This window comes from Oncorhynchus tshawytscha, linkage group LG01 (assembly GCF_018296145.1).
Source record: "Oncorhynchus tshawytscha isolate Ot180627B linkage group LG01, Otsh_v2.0, whole genome shotgun sequence".
Classification (NCBI taxonomy): Eukaryota; Metazoa; Chordata; class Actinopteri; order Salmoniformes; family Salmonidae; genus Oncorhynchus; species Oncorhynchus tshawytscha.
Window position 1 is genome coordinate 10,107,410 of NC_056429.1, and position 23,085 is coordinate 10,130,494.

The 23,085-nt window shown below is 40.9% G+C and overlaps 2 protein-coding genes and 2 non-coding genes across 5 annotated transcripts; all 4 read right to left on the minus strand.

The window, feature by feature from the left end:
• Window positions 1-7,336: 7,336 nt before the first annotated feature.
• Window positions 7,337-12,073, minus strand: LOC112218330 (A-kinase-interacting protein 1). Of its 2 annotated transcripts, none has more exons than XM_024379034.2 (5): window positions 12,049-12,073; window positions 11,194-11,331; window positions 8,097-8,183; window positions 7,908-8,018; window positions 7,337-7,784 (listed from the first exon to the last, which is right to left on the minus strand). In XM_024379034.2, exons 2-5 carry the CDS (start codon window positions 11,329-11,331, stop codon window positions 7,641-7,643), a joined length of 480 nt encoding a protein of 159 aa, XP_024234802.1. In that variant the 5' UTR covers window positions 12,049-12,073; the 3' UTR covers window positions 7,337-7,640. The 2 variants fall into 2 exon arrangements, with proteins under 2 accessions (XP_024234802.1, XP_024234801.1); XM_024379033.2 differs by lacking the exon at window positions 12,049-12,073 and adding an exon at window positions 11,618-11,765.
• Window positions 12,074-12,419: 346 nt separating this feature from the next.
• LOC112218331 (60S ribosomal protein L27a) lies at window positions 12,420-18,558 on the minus strand. The gene is made up of 5 exons (XM_024379037.1): window positions 18,536-18,558; window positions 17,916-17,979; window positions 17,751-17,826; window positions 16,196-16,370; window positions 12,420-12,587 (listed from the first exon to the last, which is right to left on the minus strand). Exons 1-5 carry the CDS (start codon window positions 18,536-18,538, stop codon window positions 12,459-12,461), a joined length of 447 nt encoding a protein of 148 aa, XP_024234805.1. The 5' UTR covers window positions 18,539-18,558; the 3' UTR covers window positions 12,420-12,458.
• On the minus strand, window positions 15,854-15,985 carry LOC112219286. Its single transcript, XR_002948739.1, has one exon. It is a non-coding gene; the product is annotated as a small nucleolar RNA SNORA3/SNORA45 family (small nucleolar RNA).
• Window positions 17,481-17,611, minus strand: LOC112219287. The gene has a single exon (XR_002948740.1). It is a non-coding gene; the product is annotated as a small nucleolar RNA SNORA3/SNORA45 family (small nucleolar RNA).
• Window positions 18,559-23,085: the final 4,527 nt, after the last annotated feature.

A 23,085-nucleotide genomic window follows, 5' to 3' on the forward strand; every position in this document is an offset into this window, starting at 1 on the left:
AAATATCACAGATAAAGTTTCTTTATTTTTGGTCTTATTACACTATAGACAAGTTACATTCTAACAAATTTTGTAGAAAATTCTTTGATGCGGCAGGTAGCCTAGTGGTTAGAGCGTTGTGCCAGTAACCGCAAAGGTTGCTAGATCGAATCCCTGACCTGACAAGGTCAAAATCTGTCACTCTGCCCCTGAACAAGTCACTGTTCCTAGGCCATCATTGTAAATAAGAATTTGTTCTTAACTGACTTGCCTAGTTAAATAAAATGTTCTATAATATTGTAAATCAATTCAAAAAATACATTTTTTTAATTGTATTTTTTCTTAAAGCTAATGATCCGGATCATTTTCTGTGCATGCGTTTTATCTAACATAGCTGCTGCTAAGTGTCAGTATATTATAATCTTTGCTAACCAATGTTTTTTGGGGGGGTTATTAAACGACTAATTGACCAACGTTGGTCCAATTACTTGAATTCCATTTAGGTAGGTTTTTTTGAGCCCAACCTTTGGTTTGTTTAGAGAGAAATCAGATCATTCACGAGAGAAATTAAGTCTAGTTTTAATCCCGCAGGTGAAGATGTGGACCTGACAGGACAATGGAATATTTTCCATGTTTTGTCAATTTAACATTGAACATTTTTGGCTAAGGGAATTAACATTATTAAAAAGCTTGAATCATTCTGAACCATGATGATGCAGCCTATGTCTCTGAACAGCTGAAATAAAAACCCTGCATCTATTCGAACAAACAGTGCATTTGAAAAGTATTCAGACCCCTTGACTTTTTTCATATTTTGTTATGTTACAGCCTTATTCTAAAATGTATTAAATTGTTTTCCCCCCTCATCAATCTACACACAATACCCCATAATGACAAAGAAAAAAATGAAATATCACATTTACATAAGTATTCAGACCCTTTACTCAGTACTTTGTTGAAGCACCTTTGGCAGCGATTACAGCCTTGAGTCTTCTTGGGTATGACGTCGCTGCCCAGCTATTTTCAGGTCTCTCCAGAGATGTTAGATTGGGTTCAAGTCCCGGCTCTGACTGGGCCACTCAAGGACATTCAGAAACCTGTCCCGAAGCCACTCCTGCGTTGTCTTGGTTGTGTGCTTAGGGTCATTGTCCTGTTAGAAGGTGAACCTTCGCCCCCACTCTGAGGTCCTTAGCGCTCTGGTGCAGGTTTTCATCAATGATCTCTCTCTACTTTGATCGGTTTATCTTTCCCTCGAGCCTGACTAGTCTCCCAGTCCCTGCCACTGAAAAACATCCCCATACAGGGGTGGGCAACTCCAGTCCTCGAGGGCCTGATTGGCATCACACTTTTTCTCCATCCTTAGCAAACACAGCTGATTAATCAAATTACATACTAAACTGAAGATCATGATTAGGTCATTATTAGAGTCTGGTGTGTTAGCTGGGGCAAAACCGACACCAATTTGGCCCTCGAGGACTGGAATTGCAAACCCCTGCATAGCATGATGCTGCCACCATGCTTCACCGTACAGATGGTGCCAGGTTTCCTCCAGAAATTACGCTCGGCATTCAGGCCAAAGAGTTCAATCTTGGTTTCATCAGACCAGAGAATCTTGTTTCTCATGGTCTGAGAGTCCTTTAGGTGTTTTTTTGTAAACTCTTAAGTGGGCTGTCATGTGCCTTTTGCTGAGGAGTGGTTTCTGTCTGGCCACTCTACCATAAAGGCCTGATTTGTGGAGTGCTGCAAAGATAGTTATCCTTCTGGAAGCTTCTCCCATCTCCACAGAGGAACTCTGGAGCTCTGTCAATGACTATTGGGCTCTTGGTCACCTCCCTGACCAAGGCCCTTCTCCCATGATTGCTCAGTTTGGCAGGGCAGACAGCTCTAGGAAGAGTCTTTTGGTGGTTCCAAACTTCTTCTATTTAAGAATGATGGAGGCCACTGTGTTCTTGGGGACATTCAATGCTGCATACATTTTTTGGGACCCTTCCCCAGATCTGTGCCGACACAATCCTGTCTCGGTGCTTTACGGACAATTGCTTTGACCTCATGGCTTGGTTTTTGCTCTGACATGCACTGTCAACTGTGGGACCTTATATAGACAGGTGTGTGCCTTTCCAAATCATGTCCAATCAATTCAATATACCACAGGTGGACACCAATCAAGTTGTAGAAAACATCTCAAGGATGATCAATGTAAACAATATGCACCTGAGCTCAATGTTGAGTCTCATTGCGAAGGTTCTGAATACTTTTGTAAATAAGGTATTTCTGTTTTTATACATTTGCTAACATTTCTACAAACCTGTTTTCACTTTGTCATTATGGTGTACTGTGTGTAGATTGATGAGGATTTTATTTTAAAAAAATCAATTTTAGAGTAAGGCTGTAATATACATTTTTGGGGGGGGAAAGTCAAGGGATCAAAATACTTTTAGAATGCACTGTATTTGTAAATACATGTATTTTAATTAAATACATTTGAAAAAATACAAGTATTTTATCATACAAAAAAAATTTGTAATAGTGTTTTGTAATTTTTGCCTATTCCTGTGTGTTCCTCCATTTCCTGATTGAGTATAGTAACAGTTGAATTTGCATACACGTAGGCTACAGTAAGTGTGAAGGCCTATGTGTGTGAAAGAGAACAAATGCATGTGTTGTACTTGCATCTACACTCTTAAAAATAAAGGTTTAAGTTTGAACCTAATAAGGTTCTTGAGAGCGATAGCATAGGGGAACCATTTTAAGAGTCTCTGAAGAACCATAAATGGGATGGTTATTTGAAGAACCATAAAAAAAAATCCAAAACCAGAAACATTTCGGCCCTCCAGGACCAGAATTCAATCGCCTTATTTGCATATTTCCCAGGGTTCCTTTTCGAGTGAATTTTAGAATTGCCAGAACCACCCATGTTTGTTGGTTGTTGCATTCTTTCATTTCCAGTCCTGTGATCTTCACCAAATGAGATCATAAGTGAATATATTGTCATTCAAATTAAATGGAAGACAATACAATACAATACATTTTTCATAAGGCCTTATTTTGAGGGCCTAGTTTTACCCTAATACAGTGGCCGAAAACTCATAGTTTACAGGCCACATAAGGCCTGCAAGTCACATTATGCTGCATTGTAAAGTAATTAGGGGTGACAATACCAGTATCGCAATATATATATTCAAAAAAAGAATGAAAACACGAAGCAGACCTAACTCTTTGGTCAATTCCCACGGGGGACAAGTACAGAAAAAAGAGTATGTAAATGTATCCACTCACTACTGTAAGTCGCTTTGGATGAGAGCGTCTGCTAAAATTTAAAAAAAATAATAATAATTTGTAGCAGCTGCACCACATTATGGAGAGGAGGTTGCTGGAAGCCAACCTGTTGCAAGGCAGGCTGAACAATCGAGGAGTGAAACTTACTAACAATGGCGTCGTGCTGAGACGTGGTCTTTATCTCCACTCACAGGAGGACCTTATACACAAAGATTGTTATAACTAACCCATAATTTATGTACAAAACATTATGAACACCTGCTCTTTCCATGACATAAATTGACCAGGTGAAATATATGATCCCTTATTGAAGTCACTTGTTAAATCCACTTCAATCAGTGTAGATGAAGGGGAGGAGACAGTTTAAACTCGTAGAGACCCCCCCCCACGGGACGGTTGTGCTAATGTGATAAGCATGAGGTTGTAAGTAACAAAAACATTTTCCAGGACATAGATATATCTGATAGGGGCAGAAAGCTTAAATTCATGTTAATCTAACTGCACTGTCCAATTTACAGTAGCTATTACAGTGAAAGAACACCATGCTATTGTTTGAGGAGAGTGCACAACTATGAACTTAAAAATGTATTAATAAACCAATTAGGAACATTTGGGCAGTCTTGATACATTTGACAGATGAGCAATGGTTCATTGGATCAGTCTAAAACTTTACACATACACTGCTGCCAAAATCTAAATTGTGCCTGAGCTGGAATAATACATTATGGCCTTTCTCTTGCATTTCAAAGATGATTTTTTTTTTAAACATTTTTTTCTTTGTATTATCTTTTACCAGATCTAATGTGTTATATTCTCCGACATGAATTTCACATTTCCACAAACTTCAATGTGTTTTCTTACAAATGGTATCAAGAATATGCATATCCTTCCCTCAGGTCCTGAGCTACAGGCAGTAAGATTTGGGTGTCATTTTAGGCCTTTTTTTTTTAAAGGGTCCGATCCTTGTAAAAGATTTCTAAGCCTTGAGACAGTTGAGATATAGATTGTATGTGCGCTATTCAGAGGGTGAATGGGTAAGAAAAATATTTAAGTGCCTTTAAATGGCGTATGGTAGTAGGTGCCGGGCACACCAGTTTGTGTCATGAACTGCAACACTGCTGAGTTTTTCACGCTCAACTATTTCCCATGTGTATAAAGAATGGTCCACCACCCGAAGGAAATCCAGCCAACTGTGGGAAGCATTGGAGTCAACATGGGTCAGCAAACAAGGTCCTCAGGACCCCAAGGCATACTTGATGATTTGTTGATTATTGTAATTAACTGTGTAGTACTAGGTCAAAAATGTGCACCCATGTCTGATTATTGAACTGTACTAGAAGTGGGGGAAAGGAATGTCTACCCTTCTCTTCTTCCCATCCTCTCTCCTTCTTACATAGCATCTCCATGGGACTAGAGTCACTGGACAGCCACCCTAGGACACTGACACTTTCCAGAGCAATACAAGACAGTTCAGTCTTACAACCTTGTGATCATTACAAACCAAAACACTGTCCCCAAAATGGCAGTTCTCTCCATCTCGGTTGTTCACTGCAGTAATGAACCAGATATTCCACTGTGACTGCTGAATTATACATAAAGGGCAGAGATCTATTCAAAAGGCACACGCACAAACAGTACCTTACGTGTACCTGCTCGTCAAACATCTCATTCCAAAATCCTGGGCATTCGGAGTTCGCTACACTAAACTCAGCAAAAAAAGAAACGTCCCTTTTTCAGGACCCTGTCTTTCCAAGATAATTAGTAAAAATCCAAATAACTTCACAGATCTTCATTGTAAAGGGTTTAAACACTGTTTCTCATGCTTGTTCAATGACCCATAAACATTGAATGAACATGCACCTGTGGAACGGTCGTTAAGACACTAACACCTTCAGACGGTAGGCAATTAAGGTCACAATTATGAAAACTTAGGACACTAAAAGAGGCCTTTCTACGGACTCTGAAAAACGCCAATAGAAAGATTCCCGGGGTCCCTGCTCATCTGCGTGAACCTGCCTTAGGCATACTGCAAGGAGGCATGAAGACTGCAGATGTGGCCAGGGCAATAAGTTGCAATGGCCATACTACGAGACACCTAAGACAGCGCTAAGACAGGACGGACAGCTGATCGTCCTCGCCGTGGCAGACCTCGTGTAACAACACCGGCACAGGATCGGTACATCCAAACATCACACCTGCGGGACGGGTACAGGATGGCAACAACCACTGCCCAAGTTACACCAGGAATGCACAATCCCTCCATCAGTGCTCAGACTATCCAGAATTGGCTGAGAGGGGCTGGACTGAGGGCTTGTAGGCCTGTTGTAAGGCAGGTCCTCACCAGACATCACCGGAAACAACGTCGCCTATGGGCACAAACCCACTGTCGCTAGACCAGACAGGACTCGCGGTTTTGTCTCACCAGATTCACGTTTATCGTCGAAGAATGAGCGGTACACCGAGGCCAGTACTCTGGAGAGGGATCGATTTGGTGGCGGAGGGTCTGTCATGGTCTGGGGTGGTGTGTCACAGCATCGTCGGACTGAGCTTGTTGTCATTGCAGGCAATCTCAACGCTGTGCATTACAGGGAAGACATCCTCCTCCCTCATGTGTTACCCTTCCTGCAGGCTCATCCTGACATGACCCTCCATCATGACAATGCCACCAGCCATACTGCTCATTCTGTGCGTGATTTCCTGCAAGACAGGAATGTCAGTGTTCTGCCATGGCCAGCAAAGAGCCCGGATCTCAATCCCATTGAGCACGTCTGGGGCCTGTTGGATCAGAGGGTGAGGGCTAGGGCCATTCCCCCGCAGAAATATTTGGACTCATTGTTATTCACTGTGTATTTATTCCTTGTCACTTTTTATTTTACTCTGCATTGTTGGAAAAGGACCCAGAAGTAAGTATTTTACAGTTTGTCTACACTGGTTGTTTATGAAGCATGTGAAAAATACAATTTGATTTGAGCTGTATGCTGAAAATGCAGTAACTTAAAACTGATGATTAAACCAACCAAAACTAAGTACAACATGCATGGTTCAACCATAAATATGATTACATCTGTTGATTTGTCAGGGAAAGTACCTGGAAATTCCAGTCCACCAAAAACTATCTACCCTGACATTAAGATCAGTGGCTCACCCAATCACAGCTCAGCGTTTCACCCACTTCCTGGTTGTGAGAGGAGAAGGGTGACCATCAGGGATGTGTTTCACTTGACAGACTCCAGACCTCATCCAAAAACGATACTTCAGTTAACCGCTGGCAACACGGCCACAACTATTTATACATTAAGGTTTTGTCTATCAGATATGAATCTTGTGGCTCAGCGTTTCACCCACTTCCTGGTTGTGAGAGGAATATTGTCTATCAGATATGAATCTTGTGGCTCAGCGTTTCACCCACTTCCTGGTTGTGAGAGGAATATTGTCTATCAGATATGAATCTTGTGGCTCAGCGTTTCACCCACTTCCTGGTTGTGAGAGGAATATTGTCTATCAGATATGAATCTTGTGGCTCAGCGTTTCACCCACTTCCTGGTTGTGAGAGGAATATTGTCTATCAGATATGAATCTTGTGGCTCAGCGTTTCACCCACTTCCTGGTTGTGAGAGGAATATTGTCTATCAGATATGAATCTTGTGGCTCAGCGTTTCACCCACTTCCTGGTTGTGAGAGGAATATTGTCTATCAGATATGAATCTTGTGGCTCAGCGTTTCACCCACTTCCTGGTTGTGAGAGGAATATTGTCTATCAGATATGAATCTTGTGGCTTCCTGGTTGTGAGAGGAATATTGTCTATCAGATATGAATCTTGTGGCTCACCACCCACTTCCTGGTTGTGAGAGGAATATTGTCTATCAGATATGAATCTTGTGGCTCAGCGTTTCACCCACTTCCTGGTTGTGAGAGGAATATTGTCTATCAGATATGAATCTTGTGGCTCAGCGTTTCACCCACTTCCTGGTTGTGAGAGGAATATTGTCTATCAGATATGAATCTTGTGGAGAATATGTATTAAACATTTGATTGAGAGTTGTTGAGTTGACAAGAAAAACTGTGCCATAAACTAAATGATCATTGATATAAAATATATACTTTATTATTCTGATGTGACAAAAAAAATATATAAATTATTTACGTGATGTGTTTGGATAGACATTTTACATACAAAATTGAATATAAAAACAAAATCATGATTACATCATCAAAATATGGCTTCTCATTTAGCAGCAAATTAATAACATTATCACTGTCGCTCTAAAGCGACATTTCAACAGAAGACGATAGTATGACGTGAAAATATGTACGTAAACATTCAGGTTGGGCAGGTTTGTTATTGTTAGCAGAAAGGTCATGGGGATTGGTCAGGGTTGAGAGGTTAGAGGTGAAATGTGAGGTTCATGCTCTCTCCAGCATTAATGCGTACTACCCGGGTCTGTTGCTGTGAGTCCTGCGTTCCTGCAGTAATTTTATAGGTACCTGGAGACACATCAATGTGGAAATCCTCAGGTGATGACTGTGCCTGTAGAAACACAGGCATAGCTTTGTATCTCAACCACAGGAGTATGACAAGAAACACCATTTCAAATGTACAATATGGCTTTATGACAGCTTGTTGCACTGAAAGGCTGTAACTTTGCCTCACATGTTTCCTGGTCTGCAGTGAGGTCCCTGGGTGTTGGTGAGATTGAGAATGGTATCTACACACATGGGTTCTCTCATTTTCCATAGGCTCTGTCTCCGACATGTAAAAGTTCTGTAATACAAACATATTTATCTAGCATTGACAAAAGCATGCAAAGTAAGGGCAGTAGAATTGGTTTGGAGCACATACCTTGCATTGATATGTTGTCTGTGCCATGAATTCAGCTATTGTCTCAAAAGCATCATCCAGGCTGGTGTGGGCTGAGTCTCCCTGAACCTGAATATGGACAGTTGGACATCAAAGTGGCAATCAGCAGTAGAAACAATAACAAAGAGCTATAGATACAAGGACTTACCATTGATGCTACCAAATGTATAGTTTAACCATGTTGAGTCTATACAGTGTTTTAGATTGACTTTGTTTACAAACATTGGAGTTAAACAAACTTATATTATAAGGGGCGGCAGGTAGGCCAGTGGTTAGAGCGTTGGGCCAGTAACCAAAAGGTTGTTAGATCAAATCCCTGAGCTGACAAGGTCAAAATCTGTTGTTCTGCCCCTGAACAAGGCAGTTAACCCACTGTTCATAAGTCTTCATTGTAAATAAGAATGTTGTTAACTGACTTGCCTAGTTAAATAAATAAAATAAAAATATATTTTGGGTTCTGATAGGGTACGACAGTTGAACTAAGCTCAAATAAAGTGGGAATATGTAACTTTTGGGGCAACCCGGCCAAATTCAAAATGTGAGTTATAGATCTAGCATTTACTTGAAAGCAAGTCAAAGAAGCAGTAGATCTGTTCTATGTGCGCTATTTCTATGCTTCCCGTTCTAAAATGTTTTGTACACCAGCTTCAAACAGCTGAAAATACTATATTTTTGGGTTATGGAAAATATATTTCACGGTGGTTTAGATGGTACAATGATTCTCTACACTCTATCAGCTTATTTTGTCACAAACTGAAATTAGGCAAACAATTCGTTTTAGCAACCAGGAAAAGGCGGATCAATTTCTGCATATTGCAACTTTAAATGATATTCTTCAAGAATCAAAAGGGGTACATATCCTTAATTTATTAGTCAAAAAATGGATGTAGCAATTGCATGAGACAAATGAGATAAGTTCCCAAAATGCCCCAGTGCTTCACATATTAAAGAAACCAGAGAAAACAAGATAGCTGACATAAAGACTGCACGGCCCCATGAGCGCAATAATACAATTATTGTGGATAGTCAGATTAATATAATAGTTCGTTTAAAACGTTTACATGCATACTTTGCATGAATAACGATGTCCCTAATACATCTGTATACAATACATGGGACATCTGAAATCTGGCTACTGATGGGTCTTTTTATAAATGCAGAAAATCGCCAACAAAACAAACGTTCTACCACATTCCGAGTTCGGACAAATAAAGTTTGCATGTGAGAACCATTTTTAAATTGCATACTTTCAGTGAACTCACTCTACTCGCACAGAATGTGCTGCACACTGCCCTAACCCATCTGGACAAGAGGAATACCTATGTGAGAATGCTGTTCATCGACTACAGCTCGGCATTCAACACCATAGTACCCTCCAAGCTCGTCATCAAGCTCGAGACCCTGGGTCTCGACCCCGCCCTGTGCAACTGGGTAATGGACTTCCTGACGGGCCGCCCCCAGGTGGTGAGGGTAGGCAACAACATCTCCTCCCCGCTGATCCTCAACACTGGGGCCCCACAAGGGTGCGTTCTGAGCCCTCTCCTGTACTCCCTGTTCACCCACGACTGCGTGGCCACGCACGCCTCCAACTCAATCATCAAGTTTGCGGACGACACAACAGTGGTAGGCTTGATTACCAACAACGACGAGACGGCCTACAGGGAGGAGGTGAGGGCCCTCGGAGTGTGGTGTCAGGAAAATAACCTCACACTCAACGTCAACAAAACAAAGGAGATGATTGTGGACATCAGGAAACAGCAGAGGGAACACCCCCCCATCCACATCGATGGAACAGTAGTGGAGAGGGTAGCAAGTTTTAAGTTCCTCGGCATACACATCACAGACAAACTGAATTGGTCCACTCACACAGACAGCATCGTGAGGAAGGCGCAGCAGCGCCTCTTCAACCTCAGGAGGCTGAAGAAATTCGGCTTGTCACCAAAAGCACTCACAAACTTCTACAGATGCACAATCGAGAGCATCCTGGCGGGCTGTATCACCGCCTGGTATGGCAACTGCACCGCCCTCAACCGTAAGGCTCTCCAGAGGGTAGTGAGGTCTGCACAACGCATCACCGGGGGCAAACTACCTGCCCTCCAGGACACCTACACCACCCGATGCTACAGGAAGGCCATAAAGATCATCAAGGACATCAACCACCCGAGCCACTGCCTGTTCACCCCGCTATCATCCAGAAGGCGAGGTCAGTACAGGTGCATCAAAGCTGGGACCGAGAGACTGAAAAACAGCTTCTATCTCAAGGCCATCAGACTGTTAAACAGCCACCACTAACATTGAGTGGCTACTACCAACACACTGTCAATGACACTGACTCTACTCCAGCCACTTTAATAATGGGAATTGATGGGAAATGTAAATAGATCACTAGCCACTTTAAACAATGCTACCTTATATAATGTTACTTACCCTACATTATTCATCTCATATGCATACGTAGATACTGTACTCTATATCATCGACTGCATCCTTATGTAATACATGTATCACTAGCCACTTTAACTATGCCACTTGGTTTACATACTCATCTCATATGTATATACTGTACTCGATATCATCTACTGTATCTTGCCTATGCTGCTCTGTACCATCACTCATTCATATATCCTCATGTACATATTCTTTATCCCCTTACACTGTGTATAAGACAGTAGTTTTTTGGAATTGTTAGTTAGATTACTTGTTCGTTATTACTGCATTGTCGGAACTAGAAGCACAAGCATTTCGCTACACTCGCATTAACATCTGCTAACCATGTGTATGTGACAAATAAAATTTGATTTGATTTTGATTTGAATGGGAAGTTTGCGCTGAAGGTGCTAGCACATGCGCATATCAAATATTCACGGCTGGCGTCGACTAAAGTGTTGAGATGTCCTAATACTTCGAAAGATTAAAATACCAGGTTTGCTGTGCAATCTGCGTATGCTTACTTCGATTATGACTTTACGCCGATTATTATAAACATAGGTGTTTGCATGACTAACGACATACTCGGCCATAAATGTAATATCGAATTAATAGTGTGCATGTAAATGTACTCAATTACACATAGGCCTACCTCCTCACTCCCGGCGTTGTCATCCTTTGGTGTTGTACTGGGATACGGATTCGCACTAGACCAGTCTACACTCCGTCTCGAGGCTCGCTCCAGTACTTCCAGGCCGAGTCTGGCGGAGCGGAGCAGGGATAACTCCATCTGCCAGGCGGAAACAACACCGCGGGTCAACTATCTACTGTACCCAACCCACCGGCAAACAACCTTCTTATGACAAGAAAAATATTGTAGAATAATTTAAACATAACGCTGACGTCACAATCTCCCTTGCTTTGGGCGAGCAGATTTGACAGAGCACGAGCAGCAATGCAACAGGCAGTGAGCGCTCGAGTTGATCTCTAATTTCGAGAATATATTGAACACGAATTCCCATCCAATTATAATAATTTGTGTGGACGAGAAACAATGTATTCAGAAAGCTACTTACCTGAATATGTACGCCTGTTTAAATAACTTTTGCGCGCACTAAACTTGCTATAAAGATTGTCGTCACATTTCCGGTGTAGGGCGCCGCCTTTATAATCTGGATTGACTAGATCCCGCTCCGTCTCTCGCCAAATTAATCATTTTTTCTGGCATAAATGTCAAAATAGTTAATTAATTCAAATATATTATTGAAAAAATGGGCATTGCTCATGGCCCGAATCAATATGCTGTGAAATGGTTACTTACACTGCCGGATGTAATCATGTCTTGATTAAAAATAGTTTTTCCATTAGTGACTCTTTTAGGTTGTTTTGGTAATGTAACAGAGACATCAAATACCACAACTACGAATGTACACCTACTTCATTATAACAGAAAATTCAGGTGACTAAAACAACTTCAGTCATGACCTGCAAACTGTATTTGACTCACCGTGGTCACAAACCTGGTCCTGCAAAACTATTTGTACAGGTTGACCTAGACAAACACTGACACCTCATGCATTCTATTATCCTGGCAGTTATTTGGTGGATTCAAGGTAACTTGTAGATCAGCGATTCTGTCCAGGCCAATTGCAATGTCTCAAACACACCTTAATTAGCCAAATCAGATGTGTACATGCTGGTTGGAACTAGTCTCCACACCCTGTAACTACAAGGACCAAGGTTGTTGACCAATGTAACAAAGGCATTATTCTATGCAGCAAATCAATCCATTCTGTTCCTTTGACATTTTTACCCAACAATGTGTGAGCTAAACTTCAGGCAACATTTACATCTTCGACAGACCACAAGACAAGTCAATCCATTTATACAGTTTATTTGAAAAACATTGACAGGAGTTTATGCCATCAGCACACAAGCTCCTCCCACTGCCTTGATCTTCTCCTCCGCCCGTCGGCTGAAGAACTTTGCCTTGACGATCACGGGCTGCTTGGGCAGCTTGCCTTTGCCCAGCACTTTGAAGTAGCCCTGTGGGGAGCGACAGAACCAACATTAACCAACACATCTACACACTTTTTTTTGGCCTACCTTCCCACAAAGTCTGTCCTACATGCCATTGCCATGTAGTCACTCAAGTTTAATCTGCAAAACGAGTGACCCCAAAATGACAGGCAGCAGATCTTGAAGACATACATGGCTCAAATTACCAGTACCACCAGTTTGGCCTATAAACTAATATGACCCCTCTGGAAAGATGACTCACGAAAACTATGGCGTTCTCTGTTTAGCTCTATGACCCCCACAAGAGTCACGGGACTCATCTGAAGTTGGTACTGCTGATCTAACTTCGGTCTGTAGCATCCAAACAGTTTGGGCTACACAGTAACATGACCCCACCATCGAAAGGTGACACTCTCACAAACGCATTCATATTGGTTGTTTTTCTCTAGAACGTCCACAAGGCTCATTTGAAGTTACCCCGGTACTAGTTACATTTATGGAAGTACTTTAGTGCAATGTTCCCTCTGTGGAATGATGGCAGCATTCGCGCGAAACTGAAAGCACGAACCACTGCTTTTAATCAGGGCAAGGTGACCGGAAACATAATCGAATACAAACAGTAGCTATGTAGCTATTCCCTCCGCAAGGCAATCAAACAAGCTAAGTGTCAATATAGAGAAAGTAGAGTCGCAATTCAACGGCTCAGACACGAGAGGGTAGTAAGTTTTAAGTTCCTCGGCTTACACATCACGGACAAACTGAATTGATCCACCCACACAGACAGAGTGGTGAAGAAGGCCGAAGAAAATTTGGCTTGTCACCAAAAACACTCAAACTTTTACAGATGCACAATCGAGAGCATCCTGTCGGGCTGTATCACCGCCTGGTACGGCAACTAAAATGTATCACTAGCCACTTTAAACAATGCAACTTATAAAAATGTATCACTAGCCACTTCAAACAATGCAACTTAATATAATGTTTACATACCCTACATTATTCAACTCATATGTATATACTGTACTCTATACCATCTACTACATCTTGCAATCTTTATGTAATACATGTATCACTAGCCACTTTAAACAATGCCACTTTTATATGTTTACATACCCTACATCTCATATGTATATACTGTACTCGATACCATCTACTGCATCTCGCCTATGCCGCTCTGTACCATCACGCATTCATTTATTTTTATGTACATATTCTTTATCCCTTTACACGTGTGTATAAGGTAGTTGTTGTGAAATTGTTAGATTAGATTACTCGTTGGTTATTACTGCATTGTCGGAACTAGAAGCACAAGCATTTCGCTACACTCGCATTAACATCTGCTAACCATGTGTATGTGACAAATAAAATTTGATTTGAAGCTGCGCGTCTGCCCAGCTTCCCCAGGACTGCCAGCAGAAGAAATGTCAGTCTGTGCAGAGAAGCACGAGATTGAACTTCACTCAACTTTCTAGAGTTTACCCCATTATTTAACACAATCAACGTTTCCCTTTAATTCAAATTAACACAATATTAGCCATTCAATGCAACATACCGAAACAAAACTAACTATGTAGTGGCAAGGGTAGCTTTTGTTGTAGGCAGAATGCATCAGAGTATGATCCTATTGCATTGATAACTCAGGCCCGTACTCTACACAGACTGGTGCTCCATAACCAATCAGAGCTGCATTAGGCCTATTTAGATCATTGCCATATATGGATCTGTGCCACTCACTTTGAACTGGACTGTGTTTACAGCATGAGCGGCTGTGAGTAGATGCGCTTGTTGAGATCAAAGCAAGAGCTGCATGTAGCAACGTGTCCACGTTTGTTCATATCCTTTGCTAGTTAGTGAGTTATTAGCCCAGTTATAGATAATTCTTAGTCAGCACTGGGGGAGTGATTGCTTCCTACACTCTTTGAAAAGTGAGTCAGGTAAAATAGCTTTTTTCCCCTTCTTAAAGGGGCAGAGTTGTATTTTGAGACAGGCTTGAATAAGATAAGTAGCTAATAGATGGCAGGTAGCATAATTGGGTCTGATTCTCTGTAATAATGGTATGGGAATAATGATGCATTTTATTTTGTAAAGTGGTTTCTTGCATTAAACACCACAATATAATTTCTCTACATTGAATACCACACATTGGCTGCTACTGTAGGCTGAGCGATACAGCCACTTCCATTTTGTTTATGGTAGGCCACTCTGGTAGGTCTGCATTATGATCAAAATAGCCACAATACCCTACTTGACCACTGTTAAAAATAACTTAACAGGTACAGCCTCAGTATTCACAGTAAACACACAGCGGAAATTGCTGAATTTTCACAACTTCGGTAGAAGTTGATCAGCGGAAATTTGATCAGCGGCAGAAACATCACTGTAGTGTCGGGGTCAAATATGGGTAAAAATACAACATTTTAATTTCTTAGATATAGGACAGACACTTCAAAACAAACTTCTTTACAATAATGATTTTTAACTATCTGTTTCGCTCTGCATGAATACGTTATTCAATGCATTTCAATGGGCTAATAGCAGTAAAGCCAAATTCAACGTCTCATTAAAAAAATTATACTTACAGCAACCCGAAAATTCAAAATCAAATAGCCAAATAATCATTGCTTTACACTAAACTTAGCACTAAACTTGCTTTAAAGATTGTCGTCACATTTGCAGCAGTGGCAACAATACAGCAGTGGTGAGCCACCACTGCTAAATGAATATAGGGGAAACACTGAACACAGCTCCTTTCACACCAATGTCAGTCGAAGATTCCGCGCCATCAAAGCCAGCATGGCTACAACAAACTAGATTTTAAAAACAAAATATTGACACCCTTGAGCAAACGGTCAGGAAGCCAATATGTTTCTCAACAACAGCAGGGGGCTGTCATCTGTTTAGGGTTCTTATTATGGACTTTTTACAGCAGTTAATTTTGAACAACCAGTTTGGCTTCCAACGTGCCTACAATTAAATATAAATATTCTGTCCAATAGAGGGTAAAGGCCAGAGCTCCGGCTCAAGCCTGGGTCTAGAACAGTCTAGGCTAGTTTCAGCCGATGACTGAGGTTAGGTCAGTAAAACCTGTGCTGGGGCTCATAAAGCCATCTACTGTTGCTGAGTGCTGACTCTAATGGAAAATAATATGTCCTGATTGTGGAAAAATCAACATCCTTATCAGGGGTGGCTAACCCTCCTGAAGACTACTTGAACATGTCCAGCAAGAAAAACTAATTTTAGTTTTCAGGTCACTTCATATATGGTCAATTGAGTTGTTTGTAACAATGTATGATACTTGTAACGGTCCATGTGGCCGATTGACCTATGAGAGGACCAGTCGGTGAATAGGAACAGTCTTCACTCTGAGAGAACTCTAGCACACCAAGACAATGGTGTTTGTCAAGATGAGACTCTTGAGTCTCTGGCTGCATCACTCACTGTGTGGCATACTGAACACCACCATAGCAGTCAGCCACTAACCAGGCCCATGATTACCTTAAATCAGATATGTTAGAACAGGACTGAAGAAAAGGCCTGTAGAAAAAGCCATTACAACAACTGTTTTCCATTAACTGTATGAATCAGCAACTTCAATCTGGGACCAGAACAAACTGTCCTGTTGGGAAGATACTTACAGCACGCACAGCATCAATGATGGGAGCGGGGCCCTCAGGCTTCTTGGCGTAGTTGAGCCTGGTCTGCTCGCTCACCAGCGTCCACAGCTTGTCGAGGTTGACAGTGGGGCAGTGCACCGTGTTCCTCTTGAGATGGTAGTGTCTCATGCCCACCTTACCAAAGTAGCCCGGGTGGCTGTGGAGGCACAGAGGAGACCAGACAGGTGATATATCAAGCATATTGTGTTACACCAATTGTTACTGGTGATAAACACTACATTGACGGCAAACTAGGTCCAGGAGAGATACTTGTGTAGTTTGAGACAGATCTAGATTCAAATCTAAGAGATCTCTTTTGGTGGTAGTATGGGGGACATCTACACCACATACACCCCCCATTTGAGTGTTATAGTATAAAGACAACAGCTCTCCCACACCACATGTCCCTGCAATAATTACCTTAGTACCAGTAAACAGCATTTTCACTGTTAGCCAAATTGAAAATGAAAGGCTTAAAATTTCCACACATTTGAGAAAAATTGCAGTAGTTAAGTGTGCAACACTGCAATATGGTTTAGATGAGAAGCTCCTGTATCATTTGAATTGCTATCCTTTGTTTGTGTGTCTGTTATAATATATATATATACACATATACACACACACACTTTGGTATTTACGGTATGCTAATAGCTGTACTCACACCAAATCCACTCTTAAAGTTGCACTAAACACAAATCACTTCGCCATTTCCTGGTTAATGAAAAACAGTGCGCCTAATTTCAGTTATTGTGACAAAATAAGACCGTTTAGTGTAGAGAATCAGTGTACCATCTAAACTGCTGTGAAATACATTTTCCATAACCAAAAATGGTTTCTTTCATCTGATTGGAAGCTTTTGTACAAAACCAAAAGACAGACACCAAAAAACAAAACTTTTAAGGGAAGCAGAAATAGTGCACAGAGAAAATAAAAATGACCACTTTTTAGACTTGCTTTAAAGTCAAAATGATAGATCTATAACCCACATTTGTATCCGAATTTGGGTCAGACTGCCCAAAAAGTCACATATTGCCACTTTATAACAGTTTTCCATGATGACAATGTAATCAACAGATGAGATCTGAAGTGGTAGGACAGCAAATCCATCAGCTATGAGTACCTGACTATTGCCTTATAGCATTTAATTGTAACTTTACCAGAAGCACAAAATGAACGTGATGAGGGATGATTTCATCCCACAACCTTCAGTAATGTGAGCAAACTACTATGTGTTGGACATATAGATGTGTTGACAACAATGTATGACACTTGTAACTGCCCATGTGGGTGACTGGCCTATGAGAAGGCCAGTCGGTGAATAGGAACAGTCTTCACTCTGAGAGAACTCTAGCACACCAAAACAACAGTGTTTGTCAAGATGAGACTCTGAGTCTCTGACAATTGCTCACTCTTAAAAAACATTGATCATGTTTTCTTACTACTGAAGCCACCAAACAATGCAGTGTAGGCTTACTGTAAGATATGCTGAATAGTGTCACACTGAACCAGACAAGGTAAAAGTGCTCTCTCTACTCACTATTTGTCAAAGTTAATTCTGTGGTGATGCATGCCACCAGCATTACCACGACCTCCAGGATGCTTCCTGTGCTTGCCTACGAAGAGAAACGACACCTGTCACATCTTGTAATAACTTACATTATAAACACACAAGTATCACCAATACTGACTATGCTCAACTCACCGATACGACCATGTCCGTGGCTTACGTGCCCTCGGAGCTTTCTGGTCTTGGTCTTCTTAGTGGGCTGCAATACATCATTTGAGGTTAGCAAACTAGGTAACAACACAGTCATGATTGGCCCACCAGTAGCCGACCTTTTCAGCCAAGCATGTCATGTCAACCACCAAACAGAAGACTTCACAACCTGGTCAATAATCAAATAGAAAAATATACACCTAGGAATAATGCGCTCTCCCCCTGCCAGGTAACGTTAGCAGCTAAATGACTAGCTAAGCTAGCACAACATATCGCTGGTCCCAATGGCCAAGGTTGTAAGTATTACAAGACGTATATAACACATTTTACAAAGTTCCGTGACATAATGTATCTAATTTACGCCATCGTAATCTCTCGCCAGTAAACGTAGCTAGTTTTGAACGGCATGTATCCAACATCGGTGAGTTTTCGCCGATTTATACGTTTCTTCACCACATAATCAGTAATAGTGACATGGGAGCGGGACATTGTCCGTCACATATAAGACAACTTTACAAATGTGTGTTTTTTTCTACTCGCAAAACTCAGGATGGACATAGATTTAAGCCAATTTCTACAGCAGGGGTATACATGTAAGTACCTACCATCTTTGAGGATAAATTAAAGAGGAACGCGAATTGGAAATCTCACGGTTTTGTACGAGATTTGCAACGCGACACAACTTTCAAAGAAACCTACAGCGACATCAGACGGACGGTCCGTGCTATACGGAATTCTCGGGACGTCCCGACCTCATTGAAGTTTATTTTTTAATTGTTAGGTAAGGGTTATGGGACGGACACCAACAGGACTACAGAAAAAAATATTTGTGCGAATACAAGCTGATAAAGTGAGAAGTTTATGAATATTAATTGAAACAATGCTATTCATTCCTGAGTTAGACTGAATGATATCGCAGTTTGATCCCCAACCAAATCATGACCACACGAAGCTGCAGTAGGCGTATTTATTTATTAGGCTATAACAAAAATTTCTCAGATACCAGTATCACTAATCTTTGTTGGACAATTTACATCCCAGATAGCACATAACGTTCTGAGAACCATGTTTCTTAGCGCTTGGCGAGAGTGTAGTTGTCCTATGGTTATTTTGCATGCAACCTTCCTACAAATTTCGGGGAATTCTGCAAGATAGCTGCTTCACACTGGGCACACACGGGTTGAATCAACATTGCTTCCACATCATTTCAATTAAATTATGTTGAGCCGACTTGGAATTGACGTCTGTGCCCTGCGTGTTGGTTCTGGAACATTCTCAGCACCTTTATGGAACTTCACAAAAATACTTTATTTTCTTGGTATTTCATTACTTTAACAGAACGTTTCCTAAAAGTTCAAACATGGTTACGTTTCATTTCAATTTTGGTAATGTTCTAGGAACGTTCTCCAACTGGTTTGACAGTGGAAATGTTTTCAAATAGTTCAGAGAACATTAAGAAACAACATTCCCCTCTTGTGAGAATTTCAGTACTTCAGCATAATGTTCCCTACAGGTTTCCCCATGGTTCTATATCAAGTAATGTTCTCAACTTCTTCTGAGAATGTTAAGAAACAATGTTCTTCTTTGGGAATTTCAGTACTTCAGCATAATGTTTCCTCATGGTTCTATTTCAAGTCATAATCTCAACTTGTTCTGAGAACATTAAGAAAACGTACCTTAAAAACCACAAGAATATTTTAGTAGCGCTCAGAGAACGTTCTAAGAATGTTATTTTAAGAAACATGTACATTCTGTTCTCAGCATCAACAAAACTTTCTCTATCCTCTATCTTGTTAAGTGTGTTGGCCACAGTTGATCTTAATGAGTACTTGTTTTCTTTGCAATGGGGTCTGTTTGAATAGACTAAAATAAATGTTGTGGTTGTGATAAAACGTTTAGCTGGCCATGAGGTAGGGGTATAAATGGCAGACAGGAAAAAAGGAGAAAAGTGCAGCACATTATAAGTAAATATGGAATGGGGGAATGCACAGAACTTTTGGAAGAGCGAAAGAAGATAATGAGAGTAAGGATTAATTAACTGCGGTGGCAGGTGGGGTGAAGAGCGCCAAGTTTGAGCCTGGAATTTAAAAGGTCAGTGGGGTCTGGGTTGTTGTCTCTTGTAATTGTCACGACATCTACCGAAATCGATGCCTCTCCTTGATCGGGCAGTGCTCGGCGGTCAACGTCACCGGTCTTCTAGCCATCATTGATCCATTTTTCATTTTCCATTGGTTTTGTCTTGTCTTCCTACACACCTGGTTCCAATCCCATTCATTACCTGTTGTGTATTTAACCCTCTGTTTCCCCTCATCTCTTTGTCAGAGATTGTTTGTTATTATTTTCGTGTTGTTTGTATTGGTGCGCGGCGGGTCCTCGTACCCACCTTGTTTTGTGTATTTTTTTCATGGTTTTGGAGTTATGTTTTTTTACGTCATTAAACTACTCCATTTTTACCAAGAATATTTCTCCTGCCCCTGACTTACTTGCCACCTATACACACTCTTATGACAGTAATGCTGTTTGCGCTGTTGAATCTAGTGATTTGTATCTTGTTTTTGTTGTCTGAATACAATACCTGTTTTTGTAAAGTAGACCATTTCACATGAATGTGATACAGTACCTCCAGTTCCTTGTTTTAATTGATCAAGTTTATCCAGCTCCTCTGACTTGCTTCACCATTTTATTGTGGTCCTCTGCCTTCCTCATTACAATTTTGATGCTTTCTAACCTAAACAGTTATAAATTCCTGTATTGCACGGTAAGGCCCTCAGATTTACTGATGTACATATATTTTTTAAAGGTAATTAAACATTACAGACAAAACAAAAATATTAAAGGGGAAAATTTAAGAATAGGACATGTAAAGTATAAATCAAGTGAGTTTCGTGTATAGGTGACACAAACCACAACGTAGCATTTCGATATGAGGCAGTTGAACTTAATCTACTCACTTGACCTCTGCTGGTCTCTATTCTCTCTACTCGCTCGATCTCTGCAGGACTCGAGTGATTTGTAGCTTGTTTTTATTGTTTTGTCTGAATACAATACCTGTTTGGGTTATTACTCTGTCCATCATCCGACTCTTTGCAGCAATCACAGGCAACACCTCGATGAGCAACTGCAACAGGAGATAGCTCTTTTCCACCAACTGGATCATGTACAGAACATCACCTTCATCTGCCAACCACAGTTCAGCAGTGAGCTGGTGAGCACTTCACCATATTTGTTCACTTGAACAATGCTCTTGGACCCTTTCTTGTTTTACTTAATCTGCAAAATTGTAATTATTCGCCTACCTCCTCATGCCTTTTGCACACAATGTATATATACTCTTTTTTTTCTACTGTGTTATTGACTTGTTAATTGTTTACTCCATGTGTAACTCTGTGTTGTTGCCTGTTCAGACTGCAATGCTTTGTCTTGGCCAGGTCGCAGTTGTAAATGAGAACTTGTTCTCAACTAGCCTACCTGGTTAAATAAAGGTGAAATAAAAAATTAATAAAAATATATGTTCTTGGAGTATGTTTGAAATGGCCCCTTTTAGCCATTTGTTGTAGAAACAGAAGGCCATCCCACGGGTTAAATCAATGTTTCCATGTTGTTTCAAAGAAAATGCACTGAACCATCGTGAAATAGACGTTGAACTTATGTCTGTGCCCAGTGGGATGTCACGTGATTCCTTCAGTGTTGTACAAACATGTTTTGTTTATACAACACATAAATGTGGGACCATCACTGCTGTTAAGTAGGCCTGTGTGTAATCAGAATACATTTTGTACTGTTCTTTTGTGTGGCCGGAAGCAAAATGGAACTACACACTGGTGCAAAGCTTTCCATTTGAAAAGAACAGTAACACATTGTGAGACTGGGTACGAGGTTACTGTTCTTTTCAAATGGACGTCTGTTGGTTATTACGATAAGAATGTTTGCTCAAATGTTACCGTTAATGTCATGCAAATAACTCCAGGCTTTTTTATTAGCTGAAGAATGATAGGGTGACAAGGTGTGCTTTTTTTTATTGTGCTTCTATTACCCACAAAGTCTGGACAGAATATTAAAAATACATCTGTATAGAGATTCTATAACTCAAACCCTTGTTTGTCAGATTTGTCACCATGTACAAGACCTCCTGGATTCTATAACTCAAACCGTGTCAGATTTGTCACCATGTACAAGACCTCCTGGATTCTATAACTCAAACCCTTGTTTGTCAGATTTGTCACCAGGTACAAGACCTCCTGGATTCTATAACTCAAACCCTTGTTTGTCAGATTTGTCACCATGTACAAGACCTCCTGGATTCCATAACTCAAACCCTTGTTTGTCAGATTTGTCACCATGTACAAGACCTCCTGGATTCTATAACTCAAACCTTGTCAGATTTGTCACCAGGTACAAGACCTCCGGTAATCCTTAGTCCTTACTATTAGCACCTCAGTCAAAATTCAGTTATACTGGGACGCTAGCCCTTGAACAAGGCAGATAGCCACTCTAGGTATGAAAATCTTCCCATATCAAATAATGAATTTAAAAAAAATCTTTGTCAATACGAATTATAAGATACTGTTTGGGTATTTAATTTGTCTTGTAAAAAGTTGATTTAACTGAGTATACAAAATATATAGAACATCTGCTCTTTCCATGACAGACTGACCAGGTGAATCCATGATCCCTTATTGATGTCACTTGTTAAATCCACTTCAATCAGTGTAATGAAGGGGAGGAGACAGGTTAATGAAGGATTTCTAAGTCTTGAGACATGGAATGTGTGTGTGTCATTCAGAGGGTGAATGGGCAAGACAAAAGATGTATGTGCCTTTGAACCGGGTATGGTAGTAGGTGCCAGGCTCACCGGTTTGTGTCAATAACTGCACCGCTGCTGGGTTTTTCACTCAACAGTTTCCCATGTGGATCACAAATGGTCCACCACCCAAAGGACATCCAGCCAACTTGACACAACTGTGTAAAGCATTGGAGTCAACATCGGTCAGCATCCCTGTGGAACACTTTCAACACCTTGTAGAGTCCATGCCCCATGTTCTTAATATTTTGTAGACTGTGTATATCCAAACGTAATGTATTTAAATCACGACAGGCCATTTTGGGTTAAAAGCTCATTTGATTTGTCTACATTGAGGTTATCTGGTCACTGAGG